The sequence below is a fragment of the Hyperolius riggenbachi genome, chromosome 7 (genome assembly GCF_040937935.1).
Source record: "Hyperolius riggenbachi isolate aHypRig1 chromosome 7, aHypRig1.pri, whole genome shotgun sequence".
In the NCBI taxonomy this organism is placed as follows: domain Eukaryota; kingdom Metazoa; phylum Chordata; class Amphibia; order Anura; family Hyperoliidae; genus Hyperolius; species Hyperolius riggenbachi.
The window spans coordinates 175,150,333-175,174,766 of record NC_090652.1 but is presented as its reverse complement, the minus strand read 5'-3'; the positions used below and the strand labels follow the sequence as shown (position 1 = coordinate 175,174,766).

At 42.8% G+C, this 24,434-nt stretch overlaps 1 protein-coding gene across 2 annotated transcripts in view; it reads left to right on the top strand.

Annotated features, from left to right (window-relative positions):
* The window catches only part of GLS (glutaminase), a 752,941-nt gene that overhangs the window by 290,575 nt on the left and 437,932 nt on the right, over nucleotides 1–24,434 (top strand). For both annotated transcript variants that reach the window (XM_068244915.1, XM_068244916.1), the window contains exons 9-10: nucleotides 849–907; nucleotides 16,169–16,235. In XM_068244915.1, coding sequence (XP_068101016.1) covers nucleotides 849–907; nucleotides 16,169–16,235 — 126 coding nt within the window. The remainder of the gene's footprint in view (nucleotides 1–848; nucleotides 908–16,168; nucleotides 16,236–24,434) is intronic.

The following is a 24,434-nucleotide window of genomic DNA, read 5'->3' as shown; positions in this document are numbered from 1 at the left end:
TTTTAAACAAGGTTTGCAATGGTTTAATTTGATATTTAGAGGTCAGGTCCACTTTAAGCCACACGGCATTCAATGATATATACGACGAACGTCAAATTGCAGATGATGAACAATCGGATTTTATACTTACGCCTCAAATCTGAATCCACGAACATGTCGCTTCTCTGAATTAGGTGGCACACGCTACATTTTGAACAACGGAACATTCCACCTTGTCACATAGATGGTCACAGCCATTGTCTCATCAACTGCCCTGAGCTCGATTGATAATCAGACTTCATAATGCTAGGAACACCCCATACAATTTTGTGTTAGATAGATGGTTTGATAGATCATTTCCATCATGTCTGATACTATTTTTGATCATTTTTCTGGTCGATTTCTCATAGAAGTGAATGGAAATTGATAAGAAACGATAAGAGAATCGAGCGAGAAATCGAGCAGAAAAACAAATCACAAATCGATCGAACAGAGAGTCTACCGACAAAAAGCATCTTGTTTTCCTAGCATTAGACTGCAGCAGCAGTGAGGGTAAACAGTGAGGGTTAATCCAAATTCCGATTTCGTAGGTGCCTATCAAAAACCTGTGAAGAAATGACACTCAATGTGAAGCCTTTTCCAAGGGGTACTGATTATAGTGGCTCCGGGCAGTTCGGTGCAGGGAGAGCTGAATGAGGGAGATGTAATTCAGGGTCTGGCAGCCACCAGAGCCACGAATTACCGCTACGCGGGTCGCGCAGCATGCCATTGTGTGCCAAAATAACCTGCTTTGTTTCCAAGATCCAGAGAAGATTGGTATATAACATAAGTAACCTTTACTTACTAATTGTTTCATTCTCCGATTGCAGGTGATGCAGTTCCTAAATAAAATGGCTGGCAATGAATATGTTGGTTTTAGTAATGCTACGTGAGTATATAAAAGCAACTGAAGTTATGTGAATTGCTTGTGTTTTGTTTTAAGTGAGTTACCTCTGTTATAGTGGACAAAGAACACTTTGTATTTATGTAATATGTAACCGCTCAATTCTAGATCTAGTGTGGTGCTAAACTTTATTCAGATTTTTAGTATGAGTAAACTACAGCTGCCAATATCCTTATCTCAAATAAACTAATGGTTGTTATGAGACCCAAAAGAAGTAGAAGGACTTTTTAGGGAAGAAAAATAACAAATCAAGAAAAGTGTAAATAGACATTTATTGTATGAATAAAACCCTGTATATTTTATTTAATATTCCTTAAAAAGTATATTTAGTATCCAAACATATTAACCACTTCACCTCTAAGGGTTTTCACCTTAAACTCCAGAGCAATTATCACATTTTATCCCTACTTATCGCACTAAAATGATCTTTTTCATGTCAGTGTTTTTTTCGTCACAAATTAGGCTTTCTTTGGGTGGTACTTTTTGTAAAGAATTATTTTATTTTACAGTATATGCATTTTAAAGTGAAGAAGAAATTAAAATGATGGAATTTAAAAGACAATATGGTTATGGTTATGTTAGGGACATCGCTTTTAAAATAAGTATACTATTAGGGTGTATGACTTTTTTTATTTTTTGATAAGGGCTTATATTAATGTACCCAAAATCACATCATGAGAAAAATACACCTGTATTTCCAAATAGAATATGGTCGCCATGCATTGTACTAGGGACATCACTTAAATGGTGTAATAACCGGGACAAGTTGGTAAATAAAATGTTTGAGTTAAGATTAGAGGCATGGTTTATTTTAAAACTATTTAAGCTGAAAACTGAGAGAGAATTATATATATATATACATACATACATACATACATACATACATACATACATACATACATACATACATATACATATACATATACATATACATATACATATACATATACAGTGTATGTGTGTGTGTGTGTGTGTATATATATATATATATGTATACAGGGCTAGAAAGTGTGTATTAAATTTTCTAAATTTAAAAAAAGGCCACTAAATGTCCCCACACATTTTCCTGTCTGGTTAGAACGCAGATGGAATGATTTTACAATGGAATGATTACTGTTGCTCATTGCAACAGCAATCATTTCAGTTTTAAAACACTCAGATTGTGTTTATAAACATATGTTCCTATTCCACAATCTGTGCACTACCACGGGGGGCCACATGCACGCGTACAATGGGAGTGAAGAGACAGGGACGAGGATCTTGCCCCTGGGAGCTCAGGTGAGAATTTCAGGGATGCAGATACTCATCCCACGGGTGGGGAAGTAGTTAACACCAGTTGTATATCACCTTTATAGAACAGTGGTCCCTATACTATTCCCAAACTTGCCATCGTTTAGCAATTTAAGTTAGCACTTGACAGGGTGTTAAAAAAAACTTGCATATTCATTACACCCTATCCTTTCCAACTTTTCATGCTGCTGGGAAGCTTTGCCTGTATCGCCGGCCTCGTCGATCCCCATCCCCACAGCAATGCTCCTCCAAGCAGCTTAGCCATACACCCTTGGATCACTCCTCGCTGTCACTCAGTAATACTGGGAGCCCTGCGCCGTAGCATCCAGGTGACGTTGGCTGAACCATGTGACCCCCGCGGTGGAGCACAGAAGAGGCCGACCCGGAGCCCGACCTGGCGAGGTCGGCTCCGCCGGTGAAGAGGACCGGGAGCCACCGGAGCTGCGTCGGGGGCACAGGACAGCTGCCCCGGGCTGGAGGAAGCCCCAGGTAAGTGGAATTTTTTTTTAAATTTTACCGCGGATCATTCCTTTAAACCACTTTATTGCTTCTTCATCATCCTAAAGATGGCCACACACGATACAATAAAATGATCCGATTTTACGGCAATTTGATAAAAACGATCGGATCTCCCGCAAAAAATGGAAAGCTTTTTTTTCCATTCGACTGAAAAATCAGATCGGATTTCCAGTTTTCTTCGATTTTTAACGATCTGGAATGCCAGATATTTTTCTTCAATCTTTCTAAAGATTGTATGGTGTGTGGTAGATTGCCAATTTATTAATGTACACACCCTAGCAATTTTCTCAGTTTCCAATCATTTTTATCATAATTGGGGAAAAAATTTAGCATAGATGTGTAGTACATTGGTCATATTTTTGAAATGTTACAATCAGTCAGAAAAATTGATTGCAATTCTTAAATTGAACAGATATTTCAAAAATTGTATGGTGTGTGGCCACCTTAACTCAGATTTGACTTTTTCTTTGTAAGTGTATTACTTTCTAACCACAATCCCTCTAATAATTTCAAGGTTTCTAGGTCCTCAGAGCTCCACTCCATATCAGGGAGATACCTAATGGACCTATTTTCTCTTTCTTTTTGTTTTCCAGATATTTAAAATTCATATATTTTTTTCCTCAAAATGATGTCTTATATTTAGTCTCCTCACTTCTTTTATATAGACCTACCTTAAAGAGGTACTGTAAGGTCAATAACATCTCACTGCCAGTGTGCAGGCCACAACCACTTTATCAGGGAAAACCTGGTCTTTTCTTGAAAAAAAAAGCATATATGCAATGTTGTTGCAGCTTTAACACTTAAGCCCCGCCCCCCTGAGGCCACAGATCCGCGAATGTAGGATGCACAGCCTTCTGGGTAGTAGCAGTTGTGTGCTTCGTCATCTCTACCAGCCCGGCAGAGGGAACTGCAGAGAGCACGAGCTGCCTGTGTGTGTGGTCCTCTGAACCCTTTTCCTGCAGCGACCGAGCAGGAATGAGGGAGAGAGAGAGAGAAACTTGCCTCCTAAAGACTCAGCAGCTCTCACAACAGCATTCCCAGAGTGTATACAGCACAGGCATGCTGCAAGTGAGAAGACCAGCCCGCCCATCCACCCTCCCACTGGCTAGCAGGACGCTATGAGAGCTGGGTGTCAGATGTCAGAAAGAGCTATGCAGATTGCAAAGTGGGGCTGGTGGGAGAGAAATGACAGGCAGCCAGCACTGGAGAGCTCTGCACACTACTGTGTAGCTGGTATTTAGCCTACACTAACCAGGCAGCATATACTCTGTCGCTATCAACAGAGAGAGAAGACTGATAAATGTATATAGAGCAGCTCCACCCGGCATGTGAGCTCAGCATTACTATACATCTCTGGAGATAAGGCATTCCAACTAGCAGCTTCTGGGAACTAACACAGCTTTGTCTGCAGTAGTCATCAGTATCATCAGTACTTAATATGCAAAATCGACGGCTGTATCCATCGAAACACGATCAAACATGTTGGAAATAATTGAATCGATCACGCGAATCGCGCGGGAAATCGCAACGTGTGTATTCAGCATGAGTGACTATCCACTTGCTTAAACTTAAAGTGTACCAAAACTCAAAGTTTTAAAAGATTTTTTACATACCTGGGGCTTCCTTCAGCCCCATCCACTCCGATCACTCCCACGCTGCCATCCTCCACTGCCCGCAGCTTCGGGACACGGGTCCCCGCATTTCTGTCAGTCGGAGCCAGTCTAGCGTAAGAGAAGAGCGCTGTTTGCGTACGCGGTTTGAGATATATAGAGGGTGCACTTCTGCGCAGCTGGCCGTAGTTGACGTCAGTGACGGGACCCACTTCCTGAAGCTGCGGGCAGAGGAGGACGGCGGCGTGGGAGTGATCGGAGTGGATGGGGCTGGAGGAAGCCCCAGGTATGTATAAAATCTTTTAAAACTTTGAGCTCTGAGTCCCTTTAAAGGGTTAAGTCTTGTTTCCAATGCAGCCCAGAGCCGTGCGGCTCTGCGTTACATGTCACTCCCGGGGGAGGAGCTTGTGATCCCATTCATTATACTGAATGGGATCCTGGGTGCAATCGCCCCAAAATGCAGGCAGCCATGTACTGTGATTCAGAAGTGAATCGCAGCGCATGTATGGAAACTTCAGAGAGTGCAGTCTATGCACTGTCTGATGTCCCTGCTGAAAGTGCGCTATAAGAACGAGCCCTTACTTAAAGAGAATCTGTACTGAGTAAAAATATTTAAAATAAACACATGAGGTAACTTCAAATGAACATTGCATAGTTACCTTGCCATCAGTTCCTTTCAGAAGCTCACCATTTTCTTCTGACAATAATCCCTTCCAGTTCTGACAATATTTTGTCAGATCTGAAATATATCAGTTGCTGTCAATAAAATATCAGTTGCTGTCAGTTATAGCTGAGAGGAAAACTGAGGTACCAGGTAATGTCCATGTTTCCCTATGGCTCAAGTGGACGATGTTACAGTTTAACTGTGTGCTGACCAGAAAGCTGTTATGGGTAATGGTCATTTTCAAAATGGAGGACGGAAAATCCCCTTGATCACAGTGAACAAACAGGACGCGGGACAGGAGAAAGACACTGAGGAGTAGACTACATGGACGGTAAGTATGGCTTGTGTATGCTTATTTTGACTTTTAATTTTCAGTTCAGGTTTTCTTTAAGTCTGAAAAAAGCAGTTTAACTTACCTAGGGCATCTTGCAGCACCCCTGCATCCAACCTGTGCCCGCACTATCCTTCTGCGACCCTCCACCCGGTTGTGGCCAGTTGCAGGCTTCTGTGCATGTGCACCCTGATTGTGCTCCCTATGCCGGAAGCATTCTGCGCATGTGCAGTAGTGCTTTTCCCATACTTTGTATGTGCAAAATGCTGCCGTGCACGGGAACGTGATGAGGATTTTGAGGAGGCGCATAGGCGGCCAGCTTTAAGTGGTCACCACTGCTGACTGGAGGGTTGTGGAAGTACAGGATGACATGACAGGGGGCTGCAAGAAACCCTAGGTTAGTTAAACTGTTTTTTTTTTTAGACTTAAAGGATAACTGAGACGGGAATAATGGCAGTATTTATACTTGTCTGGGGCATCTTCCAGCCGCATGAAGTTCGTAGGCTCCCTCGCCTTCCTCTCTGGCATCTCCATTCATATGTAATCACTCCCGGTATTCTGGCCAGTCGTGGGCTTCTGTGCATGCATGGCCAGGCCACGCTCCTGTGCCTGAGAGTATTCTGCACCTGCACAGTACAGACCTGATGACATCGGCTGGACCACGTGACCTGCGCCATGGAGCGCAAAAGACGTCGACCCGGAACCTGACCTGACAAGGTCGGGTTCTGAAGCGGAGAAAACCTGGAGCCACCGGAGCTGGAGCGAGGGCACAGGATGGCTGCCACGGGCTGGAGGAAGCCCCAGGTAAGTGGATTTTGATTTTAATTTTTCCTTGGACCATTCCTTTAAGATTTCCTTTAAAATAAATGGATTGGGAATGATCAGGATCCTCAGTCACAATTCCCTAAACAACATACATATTGTGAAATAATGGATGCAATACCCAGTGTACTGTATTATTTTCTAGAATCCTAGCAAATTTCTGCTCCAAAAGCCTGCCATGGAGGCGGGTTGAATACTGCTAACTTGGTGACAGCGCTGGAATGCGGGAACCGTAAGAGGAACGGGGAGACTCTATAGGTAAGTATCTGGGTTTTTTTTCCCACTTCAGTATTACTTACACATATGCAATTTTCCTGTCAGATTGGCTGATCGATTGATAATTTCCAGCATGTTCCATCTGCTTCAGATAAAGAAAAGAATCTATTTTTTGCAGCATTGATCTCAAAATCAATCCCTTTCTTGGTCAGAAAGCAGATTGGACATGTTGGAAATTGATCAGTCAATCTGATGGAAAAATTGCATGGTGTGTATAATGCTGGGAATATACGGCTCAATTCTGAGCCATTTACATGGCTCTATAGATAATTTCCTACACGTCCGTCCTCCTGCCCGATCGTTTCTGCGCTCGATTCCACATGGAAGACAATGGAAAAAGATAAGAAAAATGAGTGGAAGATAAAAGAATAGCCAGCGGAATCGAGCGGCAAAAACGATCGGGCGCAGAATCGAGCGCCAGAATTGAGCCGTGTATTCCAGGCATAAAAGCCTTTACACACTGGTCATCCACATATCAATTTTTCCTGGCAGCTCGATCACTTTGAGCAAATAAACTGGGAATCTATTGCCCCAATAATGACATGCACAATTTCCTTTTTGACTTTAAGCCTAGTACACACGTTGCAATTTTCCATTAAGTACAGTAGACGTGTTGAAACAATTATTTCCGACAGGTCCGATCAGATTGCCGATTGTTTTTCTAATTTTTTTTTGCCATGACTTCTACACAAAAATGATCAGAAAATGATTGCAAATCAGATTGTACCGGTTAGAAATAATCGATTTTAGTATCAATAGGATGGGAAATTGCATCATGTGTACCAGGCATTATGCTAGGTACACACAATGCAATTTTCTGACAGATCTACTGTCAGATGAATTATTTCCAACATGTCCGATCTGAATGTCGATCGATTTTCGTTCACTTCTATGGAAATCGATCTGAAAATAAATCAAAATTCAGATTGGACATGTTTGAAAAAAAAAATCGATCTGGCAGGTACATCTGCCAGAAAATTGTATGGTGTGTACCTAGCATAAAACTGCTTTACAACAACCATTCAATTTTGTTTGTATATACAGACAAAATGCTCTTCTCTTTCAGCTAGCTCTCTAACTGCACTTCTCTCCACACATGCATTGGGCACCTTCAGATGACATCAGTCAGTTAAAAAAAAGGTGGTTACAGCCTTCACTGTATAACAGTTACAACTGCTGGAATAAAGGAAAAAAAAACTGTTACTCTGCCAGGAGTAAAAATGGTTCGTCCCAGGCATTTTTACTGGACATCGCTGAGAGGATGCTTACAGTTCCTCTTTAAAATCACCAAAATCAAATTTTTGGGAGCACGAGAAGCTCAGTCCTTTTTTTCAATAGATTGTAGCAATTAGGTGGTAGAGGCTGATCACTAATATTTATTACTTCTATTTGTTGTTCCTTTTGTAAAACTTTATTTTCTTGGGCTTCTGTTCTCTCCAATCCCTTTACTCTCAATCCTCTCTTCAACTGACTTGTTTGTCCCTCCTTTCTTTTGGTCTTGCCCCGCCCTCCGCAGATCTTTTTTCGAAGCAGTCGTTTTTTGACTGTGTCTTGCTGTGGTTGCAGCTTTTTACTACTTCCAGCCCTGTTTCTTCTCCGCTGGACTCAATATCCGTCGTGCAGTACCCTTTCTTTTGTACAGGCTTTTTATGTTGTCCTCCTTTTGGTTTACCATACTTTGGTTTACTTGAACTCCAGCTGAATAGATTTCCTTGTTTATAATCATCTATGTCTCTAATGTACTCTAATGGACCAGAGCAATTTTTACCTGTCAGCGCTCCTCCCTTTCATTAGCCAATAACTTTATCATTACTTATCACACCAAAATGATCTATACCTTGTTTTTTTCACCACAAATTAGGGTTTTTTTGTTTTCAGTCATTACTTTTTCTATTTAACTTAAAGGGAATACTTGGGGAAAAATGAAAAAATACACTTTCTCCAATTCCATTCCCTATAATTTTAAAATAATGCTACTGTAAATAAAACCCACACATTTTATTTTCCCATTTGTCCCAGTTATTACGACGTTTATGTCCCTAGTACAATGTATGGTAACAATATATTATTTTGAAATAAAGGTGTATTTGTTCTGTTTTGAGTCTTTTTTTTTTTTTTTTTGCACAGAATAAATCATTGCAAGCCTTTATGCAAAAAGTAATAGTTATATACCGTCATGCCCTAACATAGTAAGAAAGCTGAGTCCCTAAAGGTGCCCATACACTTAACGATTTTCCCGCCCATATATAGCAGATTCAATCACTGTGATCGAATCTGCTGTGAAATATTTGCGCAAACGCTGACCGAACAATAGTTTTTCGTCCGAAATCGTCCATTCCCGTCGATCTGTCCGTGCGGAACATTTCGCTCGATCGCCGACGGGTCGGGAGTGCGTCGATAGCGGTGTTCGAATGTCCGACGGCCGACGCTAGCGGCAATACATTACCTGATCCGGCCGGCGCGTATCTCCGCTGTCACCGCTGCTCCTCGTCCACTGGGCTCCGGCAGGCTTCACTGCTTCCTGTCCGGACAGGAAGTTTAAACAGTAGAGCGCCTTCTACTGTTTAAACTTCCCCGGACAGGAAGTTCAGTGAAGCTGGAGCCCAGAGCGGAAAAGAAGACCGGGGACTTGCTCCGGCTGGATCAGGTAATGTATAGCTGGTGGGGGTGGCGGCAGCTTCACAGCTTCATGCTGAAATCGATTCACAATCTGTTTGCAGTAAAGGCAGCCATATGATCCCTTTCTGATCAGATTCGATCAGAGAGGGATCTATCTGTTGGTCGATCTGATGGCAAATCGACCAGTGTATGGCCACCTTAACGCAACAATGTATTATTTTTTTAAATGCTAGAATCTTTTTTTTTTTTTTTTTTCCCCACAAGTGTTTTATTTTGTTAACTATGGAGGGTAGATAAGATAAGATAATTGGTTTCTAGTTGAAGCCAGGATCTTTCCCTTACAGGCACTTTGATTGGTTCAGGGAATACTTGTTCCCTTTCACTAATTGTGGCTCTCCGAGTTTCAACAGGTACGTGATGCGGGCACGAGCACGTTTTAAAACGTCTGTTGGTCCGTTAAAGGGAACCAAGCATCATCTTTAACTCCCAGGTCAGCTTGATGGAAAATTAAAAATGGATGCTAAAAATATGGTTCATTTTTTAAAAAAAAACTTCAATTTTACCTCATCTTTTTACATTTAAGGGTTAAATTACAGGCAGTATTTCTCTTTCTCCAACTGAGCAGTCTGTCACAAGCAACAGAAAATAGAAGGCTGGTAAGGACTCTAATTGACTTAATTGATCACAAGCTAAAATTCAAACAAACCCATTAAGCATTAGGGAGGGGGGTGGAGGAGGAAGACTGTACTTCAAATAGATAAGATAAATGACTTGTTGAACTTCACACCAAGGGTGGATAACTCCAGTGAAAAGGGAGCAGAAGGAGTTAGCTTCTCAAATATGGCAGCCCTTTCATCTTTTGAAAGCAGGAGCTGTTTAGATCCCTATAAGAGCAAGTTAATGCTAGTGTTTAAGCCACTCCAACCCTTCTGTGTGCATACACCCTCTAATGGCCTTTTCCCGGTCTTTCCTGCTGTTTGCTCTGCCCTCTCCTCTGTTGTCCCGTTTCCTTTAACCTTTTTTTTACCCATACATTGACCGCTTTATGCTGTGTACACATGCAGAGTAATTGTCGCCCGCAGAGATCATGACTCAATCGGAGGGATATCAGCACAGCACATTAGATGTTTCTGTTGAAGTGGGGTAAGCAGGAGATCAATGCACAGGACCAATATGATCTGACACGCCAGATCTTTTGGCGTCGCAACAGGATGGCTTTATACATGTCAAGTGTTTATCAGAGATGGCCCTGAACAGCTTCTTCTGGAGAACACTGTAGAAAATAAACCAGCCTTTAGCAACAGCTCTGTTAAAATATCATTATAATACCAATCTTTCTCAGGTTTTGATCTGTTTACAATTATAATATAAATATTTCTCAGATATTGGTTTGTTTACAGTTATAAGGCCAATATTTCCCAGATTTTGAAATGTTTGAGTGCTAGGTTTGATGCTCTTTATTTGCACTAACAATTTTTTAAATATGTTAGTGTAACTGAAAGAAATATCAACCTTAATGGTGCTAAAAGTGCACACAACACAACTACAATCATGTTCTTTATAGTGTTAATGAATTGGACAACATTTGGGTATTTTAACAGTATATGTACCTTGAATTAATAATTATAGGTCTAGATCATCCCTTAAAGAGAACCCGAGGCGGGGTTCTAGGAATGAAATCCCAATACAGAGGCTGGGTCTGCCTAAAGAGCCCAGCCTCTGTTGCTATTTAGATTCCCTCTAAGCTCCCCCTGCGCTCAGCGAGACCCCATAATTCACAACCTTTGTAACGTCAGTCTCCGCTCTCCCCGTCCTTATGCAGAGCTCCGGTCCCCGCCCACGTCCCGTCCCTCCAATCAGCGTGGAGGGAAGAGACGTGGGCGGGGACCGGAGCAAAGCAGGAGGCGGGGGAGAGCGGAGACTGGCGTTACAAAGGTAAACTCAGCCGCTGCTGACCCGGCAGCGCGGCTGTGAATTATGGGGTCTCGCTAAGCGCAGGGAGGGGGGGGGCTTAGGGGGAATCTAAATAGCAACAGAGGCTGGGCTTTTTAGGCAGACCCAGCCTCTGTATGGGGGTTTCATTCCTAGAACCCCGCCTCGGGTTCTCTTTAAAGGGCTAATATTTCTTTTCAAATCCCTTTTAAGCACCACCTACCTGTAGTTTGTATCTTGAAACAAGTTTTCTCTATCACTGTAAGGCAACACATCATGGAGACATTGTAGGGGAAGTACACTTTAATGGGTACACTAAAAAGACAATCCTGAAATGGAAACATAATACCTGCATAACATGGGATGCAATAGGAATGAAAATGGAGTTATTACAATTAAAATACTACTTGATCACCTACTATAACCCCACTCACATTTGAAACCACACCCTTTGCATAATAAAGCTACTAATGACGCTTTCTAGAAACCTTTTATTCCCCCAATTTGACTGTTAGAAATGTATTGCAGAACTAGGACAAAAAGTATGTACTGCTGAAAAGATATATAGATATATAGATATAGTCTTGTCACTAACTGTCCCTCAAAGGAGCTCACAATCTAGTCCCTACAATAGTCATATGTCTATGTATGTATTGTGTAGTGCATGTATATTTTAGTCTAGGGCCAATTTAGAGGGAAGCCAATTAACTTATATGTATGTTTTTGGAATGTGGGAGGAAACCGGAGTGCCCAGAGGAAACCCACTCAGACACGGGGAGAACATACAAACTCCTTGTAGATGTTGACCTGGCTGGGATTCGGACCCAGGGATGCAAGGCGAGAGCGCTAACCACTATGCCACCGTTGCCATGTTTATTTCCTTTTAACCAATGCCAGTTCCCTGGAATCCTGCTGGTCTTTCATGCATCAGTAGTGTCTGAATCACACACCTGAATTATGAATGCAGTCAAACTTAAAGCTAGTGGGAATTTAAAAAATAATCTAGAGGAGAGGGAAGGCTCTAAAGGACCTAGAGCCTTCCCTCTCCTTAGGTAAGTATCTTTTTTTTTTTTTTTTTTTTTTTTACAATTCTCAATGGCTTTAACCAGTTCAGGACCACAGACTCACACCCCCCTAATGACCAGGCTATTTTTTTTACAATTCAGCATACTGCAGCTTAAACAGTGCGATGCACGGCCAAACAACTTAGCAGCTAAATGAATCCCCCCCCCTTTTCTGCCCACCAACAGAGATTTCTGTTGGTGGGCTCTGATCACTGCTACGGCTGTATGATCCAATCAGCATGATCGTCTTTCATAGGCATCAGTATATGAGAGACAGTAGTTTGTGAGCCTCTCCTGGGGACAGCTTAGTGACTAAGCTGTTCCCCATACAGATCGCAACGCTGTACAACCTTTAGAAACTTTTTTTTTATTTCTAACAGCCTGCTAGCTGCGATCGCGGCCTAGAAGGTTGATGTTGGAGCTCAGCTCAGTCATTCAGCAGGGATGTGCATCCGCGTGTGCTATCCCCGCTAATCTCCGCCCACCACTCTTGGCGCCGATCGGTGTTAGGCGGTCCTTGGGGAACCACATTTCCGACGCTTATCTGCGTTAGGTGGTCGAGAAGGGGTTAAGTCAAACATCTGATCTGCATGTTTGTTCAGGGCCTATGACTGAAAGTATTAAGGCCAGAGGATTAGCAGGACAACCTGGTAATGTGCATTGTTTAAAAGGAAACAAATATGGCAGCCTCCATATCCCGTTTAGGTCAGTTGTCCTTTAACACGGACCTGTACTCAGGTAACATCTCTGCTCTAAAAGATAAGCAACATCATAATAACCTTTAAAGAAAGACATATTTTTGTTACAGAGGATACAAATCCTGCAATAAATCTGCAGTTGGTCTACTTTCTGCTTTCATGGAAGCAGACATATTTTAACAGTGTGTGTTTACCAATTACCTCTGTGCTGTGGCAGTTGACACAGCTAAGGGATCAAATTTCAACTCGTGCTTAGTCACAGATGAGGGGGAATTAGACAGGCTAAATTCTCTAAATACATACAGGGTGAATGTTTTCCTTCTGTCCTGTGCAAGAGTTCAGGTCCACTTTAAATTTTTTTCTCATAAATTGGATAAATATGTAATATGTGTTTTTTTTTTATCAGCAATAACGCATTTTATTTTAAAACTATGAATTAGGGCAGGTTCACACTAGGCCCAGGAACATATCTGTTGCTCTGTTTTGGGGCAAAGTCCGCAACAGTTGAATGCCAGGGAGGTTAAAGGGCCAGTGCTCCTTAGGTATGTGATAACTCCAAACCATAACAGAAAAAGTTTTGAATGCAGGATTAGCATCTTTATCACTTAATACACTCAGACCAATTGCTGTTTTTTTTTTATGGTGACAATCCCGCTTTAAGGGCTGATTCACATGGCTGGCTACCAGCGGCTCATTTAGTTGATGCTAAATGCTTTTCTTCTACTGAGCAGAAAAGCATTTGTCAACACTTCCCAGTGTTTCATGATTGCGTTTAATTTTTGAGCCCCTAGCGGTACATACGACCGCAAATACTGCTAGAAGCTACATGTAGTGTGTCAGAAAACTCGTGCGACCTCAGCATGAACACAATCACCAGCATTCCACAATAAATGCATTGAGATGAACTCAGATATTCATCTCAAAGCAAATTACAACAGCAACTGGCCTGAGTGTATTAAGTGATAAGGATCCAAAAACTTTCAAAACTTTTTCTGCTGTTATGGTTTGGAGTTATCACATACCTTAGGAGCACTGGCCTTGTAATAGCCATTGCCATTCAGTTACATGCTGGGGGTTCTATTTATCTATAATATATTCCTCCTCTTCCCCTTATTTCCCTGCCTAGCTGACACATGATCCTCCGCTCACTTGTGTTTACAAGCAAGGCTCAGGTGACTCAGCGATTGGAGGAGAAAAGAAAAAAAAGTTAAGGGAAGAAATGACATCAGTATTTAGCCTCAGACTGTAGACAAAAGACATTGTTCCCACCAGGAACAGAATTCTCTTCATTTACTATATAAAATTCACTGAAATCAAAATGTGGACAGTACAATACATGTTATGTAAGTAGATCAAGTATTTATCTACTTATATATGTGTTTTTTTTCCCTGGCATAGTATGGCTAATCCTCCTGCTTTAACGTGGTTGAGGTTATTTAGCAATATACTCTTTATATCAATAAAGTTTGACCTTGTTTGTGGGGGGCTGCAGGAATACAGCACGTAGCATACAAAGTTCATATATTCTTATTATTTAGTATTGCTATAGCGCCAATATATTCCGCAGCACTGTACAGAGTATATATAGTCGTGTCATTCATCTGTCCCTAAGAGGGGCTCACAACCTAATCCCTGACATAGTCATATGTCTATATCGTGTAGTGTATGTATCGTCCTACCAGTTAACGTATCAGTATGTTTTTGGGATGTTGAGGAAACCAGAGTTACATAGTTATTTGGGTTGAAAAAAGACATACGTCCATCAAGTTCAACCAGAGAACAAAGTACAACACCAGCCTGCTCCCTCACATATCCCTGTTGATCCAGAGGAAGGCGAAAAACCCTTACAAGGCATGGTCCAATTAGCCCCAAAAGGGAAAAAAAATACCTTCCCGACTCCAGATAGCAATCAGATAAAATCCCTGGATCAACATCATTAGGCATTACCTAGTAATTGTAGCCATGGATGTCTTTCAACGCAAGGAAAGCATCTAAGCCCCCTTTAAATGCAGGTATAGAGTTTGCCATAACTACTTCCTGTGGCAATGCATTCCACATCTTAACCACTCTTACTGTAAAGAACCCTTTCCTCAAGAGAGTGGCGAGAGGAAACCCACACAGAGACGGGGCGAACATACAAACTTTGTGCAGATAGTTCCCTGGCCGGGATTCGAACCGGACACTTAGTGCTGCAAGGCCAGTGGGCTTACCACCATGCCACTGTGCTGCCCATATTCATATATGAAAGCACAAACAGGATGTAAAGACGCCCAAAGGATAATACAATGAATTAAGAAGGGGATCTAGACATAAGTAGCCGATCTCCTTCCTGTCCTCAGAGGCTCTGAATCACTCTGGTGAGATTGCCGTCATCAATCTCACCACAGAGTTACAGCGCCACCCGGAGAACGGATGTAAAATTGCAGCGCTGGAGCCCAGGGAGGTGAGTGAGAGCAGGGGATGCTACAGGCATTCTGACAGCATGATTTTAGGGTCTGAAACGTTTTTAAAAGACCCTAAAATCCGGAAATAATCATCCCGCCAGGGGGGTTAATAGCACTAGCAATGCATTTCGTGGGTCTCAGACCACTTCCTCAAGCCAAAGTGCCACACTATGTTCAGAGCCAGAAATAGAGCGCCTTTTTTCGTTTAGGGTGACAGCTCAACGCCCCCCCACCCCCACCCACCTTATCATATATGAAAGGAATGGGAAGATACTTCCTGTTCTTTCTCTAGCATGTTGAATTACTGCTTCTGTGGATAAGGTCGGTAGTGCAGAAGAAAGTTTATGTAAAATTTCAGGCATGTTTATATGATGACCAGCCATGGCACCTAGCTTTCTATTTGCTCAGCAATAAAGCGTGCAGGTAGTTGTGAAGTACATTTCGCAACCATAAGGGCTGGTTCACACGGGCTTCTGCCGAGCTTTCGCTCGGCGCCACGTTCAAACACACTGCGTTTAAATGCCAGCGTTTAGACTCTAGCTTTTCAAGGCTTTTAGGAAGCGTTCAAGGCTAGCAATTCTGGTCTCTGCTATTGTTTCCTGGCATTTACCGCCTCTGAAAGCAACATGTTGCTTTCGAGACTAGATGCGACACCGGGATCAACCGCCAGGCTTTCATGAAAGCCTGCAAAAGCCAGTCCTAAACGCTCCCATTCACTTGACTGGGACAGCGGTAGATCCCAAAAAACGTCACATCCGACACGCCTCGTTTAATGCCGCAAAATCGTCCGTATGAACCAGCCCTAATTAGAAAAATCTCTCTCCTCTCAACTTGGATGCGAAGGAAGTGGGGGGTGTATAGCTGCAGTCTGTTATCACCCAAAGCTGTTTCAGTTTTACTTAAAACTGTTTAAAAGCATTACTTCTAATATATTTAGTTGTATATAATTTCTGACATTCTTCTTCTTTAAATTATAGGTTCCAGTCTGAAAGAGAAAGTGGAGACCGGAATTTCGCCATTGGATATTATTTAAAAGAAAAGAAGGTTTCTATAATGCACTTTTTTTTTTTCTTTATACATTTGTAAATCACATAACAATTGTTCTGGTTATTCTCATATTAAAGGACCACTATTGCTTATTTCAAGGAAACTTGTGGAACCCCCCTAGGGGGTACTAACCTCGGGAGAGGGGATGCCTTGCAATCCTAAAGGGGCTTCCCTCATCAGTCTCCACAGGCATGTTTCAGCACTGGGACCCCATAAAAAGAGCTTGTTGACAGTTCACGCAGGCGCAGTACCACAGACCTGCTCGGCTTTTTAAAATACTGGATTGTAGTAGCACGTAGTACAGACCCAATTGGGCTTGGCTATTTCCAAAATCAAATATTGCCAAAGTGGCCACTAGAAAGGGCCACTCCACTGCATCAGGCCTGGAACCCACTACAAAACGCTATCGCTAATCACAAGCTAGCGGTTTGTAAGCGATTTCATAAGCGTTTTCGGTAGCGTTTTTAAAAAGTGTAATCAATTTGCCAGCGGTTATGTAGCGATTAGCGTTTTTAATTCTGATTGGTCCTTTCAATTAATTGTAATTTTGTTACAGTGTGCAGTCATTCCAAAACACTAGCAAAAACGCTCTGTGAAGGTTTTGATGAGCGATTAAGCCAGCGTTTATATACTTTACATTGCAGTAACGCTAATCGCGAACGCTAAACGCAAAAAAAAATTATGTCCTGAGTTTTGCCATTTGGGAATCGCAATCGCTCCAGTGGAATTTGGCCCATCCATTAACATTAGCTGAGCGTTTAGGGAAATCGCTAGTGGTTTGAATTGCTCCCTAAACGCTAATAAAATCGCTTTAGAGGGTTCCAGCCCTCAAACTGCTTAGCTGCATTAAGTGTAACAATGGACCTCTGACCAATATTAGTGCTGAGCTTCTATGTTTGCATAAAGTCTTCTAATATTCATGGCCGTTTTTTTTTCCAAGCATGAAACCAGTTTGGTGAGGGTGGATCAGGGAGAGAATGCCTTGATTTAATCTAGTGGCCAGTACCTTAGCTAATCTTTTGATGTCCATGGGGAGAAGTGATATCACAGAAGGGGTGGTCCTTTCCAAGTTTCGGAATCAACACGATTAAGGCAGTATGCATGGAAATGGGAAGTATGCCCATCTGGAAAGCTTCCTCAAAATTCAGAAGAAGCTCAGGGAAAATAACTTCAGTAAATCTTTTAAATAATTCAATAGGAAGGCAGTCAACACAGGGAGCTTTTTTGTTCGGGATGGAGTGGATGGCCAGTTCTAAAACTTCCAGAGTAATGGGGCAATCAAGAAATTCACGTTGTTCAGGAGTTAATTTGGGCAGATCTATTTCAGATAAGTAAATTTCTGCTTCAGATTGTGAAAATATAGATCTGGAGGTGTAACGATCTTGAAAGTAATCAGCAAATTTATCATTAAAATTACAATACCTGGATATTAAATTAGAGTGGACATCTCTGATATTGGTAATAACACTGGAGGACACCCTATCCTTAGCCATCCTGGCCAAAATGGTGCCAGTCTTCTCACTCTTTTTATAGAATGATTGTTTGAAAAAGAACTTCCTAGAGCAAACTTTTTCCTGTATCAAACATTTGAGCTGGGATCGTGCAGTTCTCCTCCAGGCAGTCATTTTCTGAGCAGAGGGATGTTTAGTGTACGTTTCTTCTAATAGTGGGATTTGAGTAAGTAGACTATGTATTTGGGCGTTATGCTGTCGTTTTAAATGAGATACAGCACTGATTAATATGTCCTGGAAGTAGGACTTAAAACTATCCCAAACCAAAGATCCTCAGACTCAAAAAAAAAAAAAAAAAAAGTCAGCCAAAAGGGATTAAATTTCCATATAAAGGTCGTAGGGGAGTCTGACTACTCTCCAATTCAATTGTCCATAGCATAGTATGAGGTAACTCTAGGAAGGTGTTGGACAGACTCAGAGGCAACAAGGTGTGAGTAATAAAGAAGTGGTCCAACCTAGAGAGGGTGTTGTGTGGCTGAAAAAGCATGTAAATTGAATGGAAGAGTGATGACAATATCTCCAAGCATCGTAGAGCAATAACTCAGCGCTGCGTAATATGTTGGCGCTTTATAAATACAATAAATAAATAACTCTTCACAAGGGCTGCAAAAGGAGTGGTATTTGAGGCAGCAGCTGAGAAGCAGTCAATAGCGGGTCTACACACTGCGTGGAAGTCACAGCCTATATAGAAGGGCAGGAAGGGATTTTAAATATGAAAGTAATTCCATCTCTCAATGGCACAGAGAAGTAAGGAGGAGGAATGTAATAGGACAATGTCAGAGTTTTGCTTTCCAATGTGCCATATAAAAAGACAAAGCAACCATATGGATACTCCACGTGCATGTTTGGAAAAGGTAGAGTGAAATACACTACCAACCCAGTTGCGCTCTAAAGACTTCACCTTGTTACCTGTAACATGAGTCTCCAGTAATATCAAAATATCAGGTTTGTACCTATTTATAAAGTTAAAGATAATAGATCTCTTAAAGAGAATCTGTATTGTTAAAATCGCACAAAAGTAAACATACCAGTGCATTAGGGGACATCTCCTATTACCCTCTGTCACAATTTCGCCGCTTCCCCGCCGCATTAAAAGTGGTTAAAAACAGTTTTAAAATGTTTGTCTATAAACAAACAAAATGGCCACCAAAACAGGAAGTAGGTTGATGTACAGTATGTCCACACATAGAAAATACATCCATACACAAGCAGGCTGTATACACCCTTCCTTTTGAATCTCAAGAGATCATTTGTGTGTTTCTTTCCCCCTGCATCTCTCATGCACTGAAGTTTCAGGCTGCTCTTTTCTTCCTGCAAACAGCTTTGCCTTTGTCTGTAATTCCTCAGTATGTGAAAGCCCAGCCAGCTCAGAGGACGATATATCCAACTTGTAAAAGATAAGAGAGAAGAGAGAAGCTGCCCTAATCTAAATAATACACAGGCAGTGTGCATAGAGGGGCCTGGAAGGGGGAGTTCATAGCAGAACCACAACACTGAAGAACTTGGCAGCCTTCCAGACACAGGCCGACAAGTCTGACAGGGGAAAGATACATTGATTTATTACAGAGACTGTGATAGCAGAAAGTGTTGCAGTAAGCCAGAGCACATTAGAATAGCTTTTGGAACTTGTAGGATGATAAAAAACAGGATGCAATTTTTGTTACGGAGTCTCTTTAAGGTTGCCATACACTTATAGATTTGCAGCAGATTCGGCCATCAGAAAAATTTCTGTCAGATGCCTGTCAAGTCGAACCTGACAGGAATCTGACGTGTGCCACACACTAGGAACAGATTTCCAATAGATTTCAGAATGAAATCTATTGATAATCGATCTAAATGCATTATTGCACCATTAGATCCAATGCAACTCTATCCTAGATTTTACATTCTGTCAAATAGATCAAATCGATCGTAATCGGCTGCAAATCGATTGATTTGCTAAATTGAAAGAATCGATTTTTGATCAATTCTATAGAATCGATCGTTTGATGGCTGAAATCAACCAGTGTATGGGCCCCTTTAAGATGAATGTTAAGACCATGGACATTCCAGCAGTTAAAGTTTAAAGATTTAGAAGAGTGTTGTGCCATCATAAAGGCAAGAAAGCAACCTGTGGAAAAGTAATTACACCTCTGTCAGATTGCCACAGATTGAAGCACAATTGGGACACATTTATAAATGATCTTTAGTCAATGAGAACAGTGATTAACAACAGAAAAACACCCCGGTAACAACCCAAAACCCACCCTATCCCACTGTAAAATCAAAGCGGGATCTTGAACCCAAAACATAATTTGGCACCATAGGCTTCTGTCACTTTGTGTAAGACCAAGACACACATAGACAGCTGCTGAATCTGTGATACGATATAGATATATAACTGCTTATATGTTTTGTGTGTGGGGGGGGGGGGGGGGCGTGGTAGGACATCAGCCAGTAGCTCCGTCCAGCTAGGAAAGGAGCACTGTGGAAAAAGGAAGTTAGACAGTGGAAATAGTACAGAAACCCAAAAATACTCTAATAACAAATGTAGCTGCAGGAAAATATCTTCGAGTGAAAAGGGGCACCTGGAGGGATTTCCCCAAAGTTTATCCAAAATGGACTTGTAGACCGGGAAAGTTCAATATTGAGCATGCCTTATCATAAGGATAAAGAAAAGCGTAGTGTGTTCATTGATGGCCCAAACGCTTTGCCGGTGAACGCTTTTGGGCAAATACCAGCTATTTGTACTTGCTGCGAGCACATGGTGTGTTTGACCCCCCCCCCCCTCCCACCTATACATCATGATTGGGCTACACTTTGACCCCTTACATCACAGTCAGCAGGCACATGGCAGCCAATCAGCCTGCACTCCCTTACGGGCCTCCCCACGCCCCTTATAAAAACGCACTTGTGGAGGCCATGTTTCAGTCTATCTTCAGCTGGAATAGTGAGAGGAAGGGAGAGACACATTGCTGAGATAGGGAAAGCGTTAGCTATGCCTGTTTATTTTGTTCCTTTTGTTCCTCACTGACTGACTTGCTGTTAAAGCACCCCAAACAGCCCTTCTGAGGGCTACTACATACTTCTAGTGTGTGTGTGTGTGTGACACTCCACAGCCCACAGACACCCACCCAGAGCTGTGCCCAGTGTCTACTACTATGCATGTGTGTCACATTAGACACAGAGTAGTAGTACTCCAGTGCCTCTATTATCACTGTATTGAGATTAAACGATTGCATAACTCTGTGTCTGATACTACACAGCCCACTGACACCCAGAGCTGTGCCCTCTTCTATAATTGTGTGCCTCATTAGACACAACCCGAGCGTTACTCCAGTGCCTCTGTTATCATTGTATTGTGCTCGAACTATTGCATATCTTTGTGTCTGATACTACACAGAGCCCACTGGCACCCACTCACAGCTGTGCCCATTGCTATAATTGTGCGCCACATTAGACACAACCAGAGTACTACTCCGGTGCCTCTGTTATCACTGTATTGTGTTTGAACTATTGCATATCTCTGTGTGACACTACACAGCCCACTGACACCCAGAGCTGTGCCCACTACACCTATTGTTCAGTTGCAGGCAAAATAGCACCTCCAGTGCATTAATTTTCACTTATTGCAGGCAATGTACCCCAAATAGAAAAAATTACAGGTAGAGGCAAGCCCCGCAAGTCTCCTAGAGGTCGTGCTGCTGTGATTTCCTGCGGCCCTGGAAGAATGCCCAGTGTTCAGAGGGCACGTTACTATCAACACTCAGAATGCAGATGAATTAGTTGACTGGCTTACACAGAACACCCCATCTTTTACAGCTTCCACATGGAAATTTGATGCACCATCCTCCTCCTGCTTAGATTCAGGCACCCCACAACAACTTACCACCACTCGCCCGGCAGCCCAAACCACCACTAGCACCCCTGCCGCTCTACTTGATATATCAGAGGAGTTATTCACACATTCGTGTGATGAATTTAGTGATGCACAACCAGTATTGGCAGAAGATGAAGGCGATAAGGATGTCACGCCACATGATATGTCTGTCAGGCTCATCTGCCCACAGTCAGCTTTTTGTCAAGGAAGTTTTGGAGCGGAAGAAGCCAATGTCTGAGTCTCATCCCCTTGCCCGGTGTCTGACAGCTGGCTTGTGAGAACTGTTAGCCCGCCAGCTAAGTGGAAGGTACCGGGCAGAAACTTATTTTCCAAAAAGGCACCCAACATGTACCATCAAGTGGAAAGACAAGTTGTGGCATCTCTGGCACACAGTGTTGGGGCAAGGGTCCATCTGACCACTGAATCCTGGCCTGCAAAGCACTGTCAGGGCAGATGTATCATGTACACTGCGCATTGGGTCACCTGTTGATGGCTGCCAAGCATGGAATGCGTGTCTGTGCGGCGGAGTTGGTGTCACCGCCACGACTTGCAGGCAGGTCTTCTGCCACCTCCTCTTCCCCTCCTACTCCTACTCCATCCTCTTCGCTATCCTCCTCCGCCGAGTCCTCTTCTGCTGCTGCTGCAGGTTTCTCTACAACTACTACTACTGCACCCCCAGGTCCCCAGGGCCTATTCCACATACCAGGTACAACGGTGTCACGCCGTCCTGGGCACGACTTGCCTGCAAGCTGAGAGTCACACCCGACAAGCACCCTGGCCGCTCTGAACAAACAGGTGGGTCAGTGGCTGACTCCGCACCAATTGGAAATCTGCAAAATTGTGTGTGATAACGGAAGCAATCTGTTGGCGACATTGGAACTGGACACGTTAACACATGTGCCCTGCATGGCACATGTGTTGAATCTTATTATCCAACGCTTTGTGTCTAAGTATACAGGCTTACAGGAGGTCCTCCAGCAGTCCAGGAAGGTGTGTGGCCATTTGAGGTGTTCCTACAAGAGCTTGGCACACTTTTCAGAGATTCAGCGGCAAACGAACCTGCCAGTGAGGCGCTTGATTTGAGACAGCCGGACTCGCTGGAATTCAATGCTGCTCAAGTTTGACCACCTGCTCTAACCAGAAAAAGCAGTCAACGAGTATCTGTACAAGCACAGTGGTAGGACAGGCCGTGGGGATCTGGGGATTTTTTTGCTGCATTACTGGAGGCTCATGTGCAATGCCTGCAGGCTCATGCATCCGTTTGAGGAAGTGACAAACCTGTTGAGTTGCAATGAATGCACCATCAGCAAAGAGTTGTGGGCACCATTGCCACTAGAACCACACCTGTCCTCGACACCTGCTGTACCTCTGGCAATGCAGAGGGAGGAGTCAGAGGAGGAAGGTGGCTATGAGTAGGAGGTCTAAGAACAACCGCAGCAGGCGTCCTAGGTGGCTTGCAGTCAACTTTCAGGTACCAGTGGTGTACTACATGGCTGGGGGTAGGAGCAGAACTTCCGAGACATCAGTGAGGAAGAGGAGATGGGTAGATCGGCATCCTTCCTTGTGCAAATGGGGTCTTTCATGCTGTCTTTCCTGTTGAGGGACCCCCGTATAAAAAGGGTCAAGGGTAACAAACTGTACTGGGTAGCAACACTACTAGACCCTCGGTATTAGCACAAAGTGGCAGAACTTTTACCAAGTCACTATCAGTTGGAAAGGATGAACAAGTTCCACAACAGCCTGCGAAGTATGCTGTACAACTGCGTTCAAGGGTGATGTCACAGCACAACGTGAAAGAGGTGGCAGGAATCCTCCTCCTCCCACGGCCATGCCGGCAAGGACAGCACGCTCTTCGGATGTGTTGGTGATGTCGAACGTGCGCAGTTTTTTTTGTCCGACACATTGCCACAGCCCTTCGGGATTAACTGTTAAGAGAACACCTCGACCGACAGGTAGCAGACTACCAGGCATTAACTGCCGATATCAACACTTTGAGGAGCGGTGAATGCCTGGACTATTGGGTGCGTAGGCTTGACCTCTCAGTATCAGCAGATTCTGGAGACCAATGTCCAGGAATCAGTGATAAAGCTGAAGCTGCGCCAGGGCTGGATCTTTCAACAAGACAACGACCTTAACACTGCTTAAAATCTACTAAGGCATTCATGCAGAGGAGCAAGTACAATGCTCTGGAATGGCCATCGCAGTCCCTGGACCTAAATATAATTGAAAATCTGTGGTGTGAGTTAAAGAGAGCTGTCCATGCTCAGAAGCCATCAAACCTGAATGAACTAGAGATGTTTTGTAAAGAGGAATGGTCCAAAATACCTTCAACCAGAATCCAGACCCTCATTGGAACCTACAGGAAGTGTTTAGAGTATGTAATTTCTGCAAAAGGAGGTTCTACTAAATATTGATTTCATTTATTTTTTGTGGTGCCCAAATTTATGCACCTGCCTAATTTTGTTTAAACAATTATTGTACACTTTCTGTAAATCCAATAAACTTACTTTTTACTTCTCAAATATCACTGTGTGTGTTGCCTATATGATATATTTAACTGACATTTTTTATTGTAACAACCAATGATTTATTCAGGAAAATCATGACGATTAACAAGGTTGCCCAAACGTTCACATACCACTGTAACTGCTATCATCAATTCAGCTGTCTATAATAAAAGTAACTTAGTCTTTTAAAGGCTTTAGGTACATTCACATTTGGGGCCAGATTGACAATACAATGTCTATTCTGAAGGTATCAGAACCTCTCTGTATCAGCAATATTCCTATTAAATTTTAGCAAGGTGAAGGGAATAAATGAGTTAAC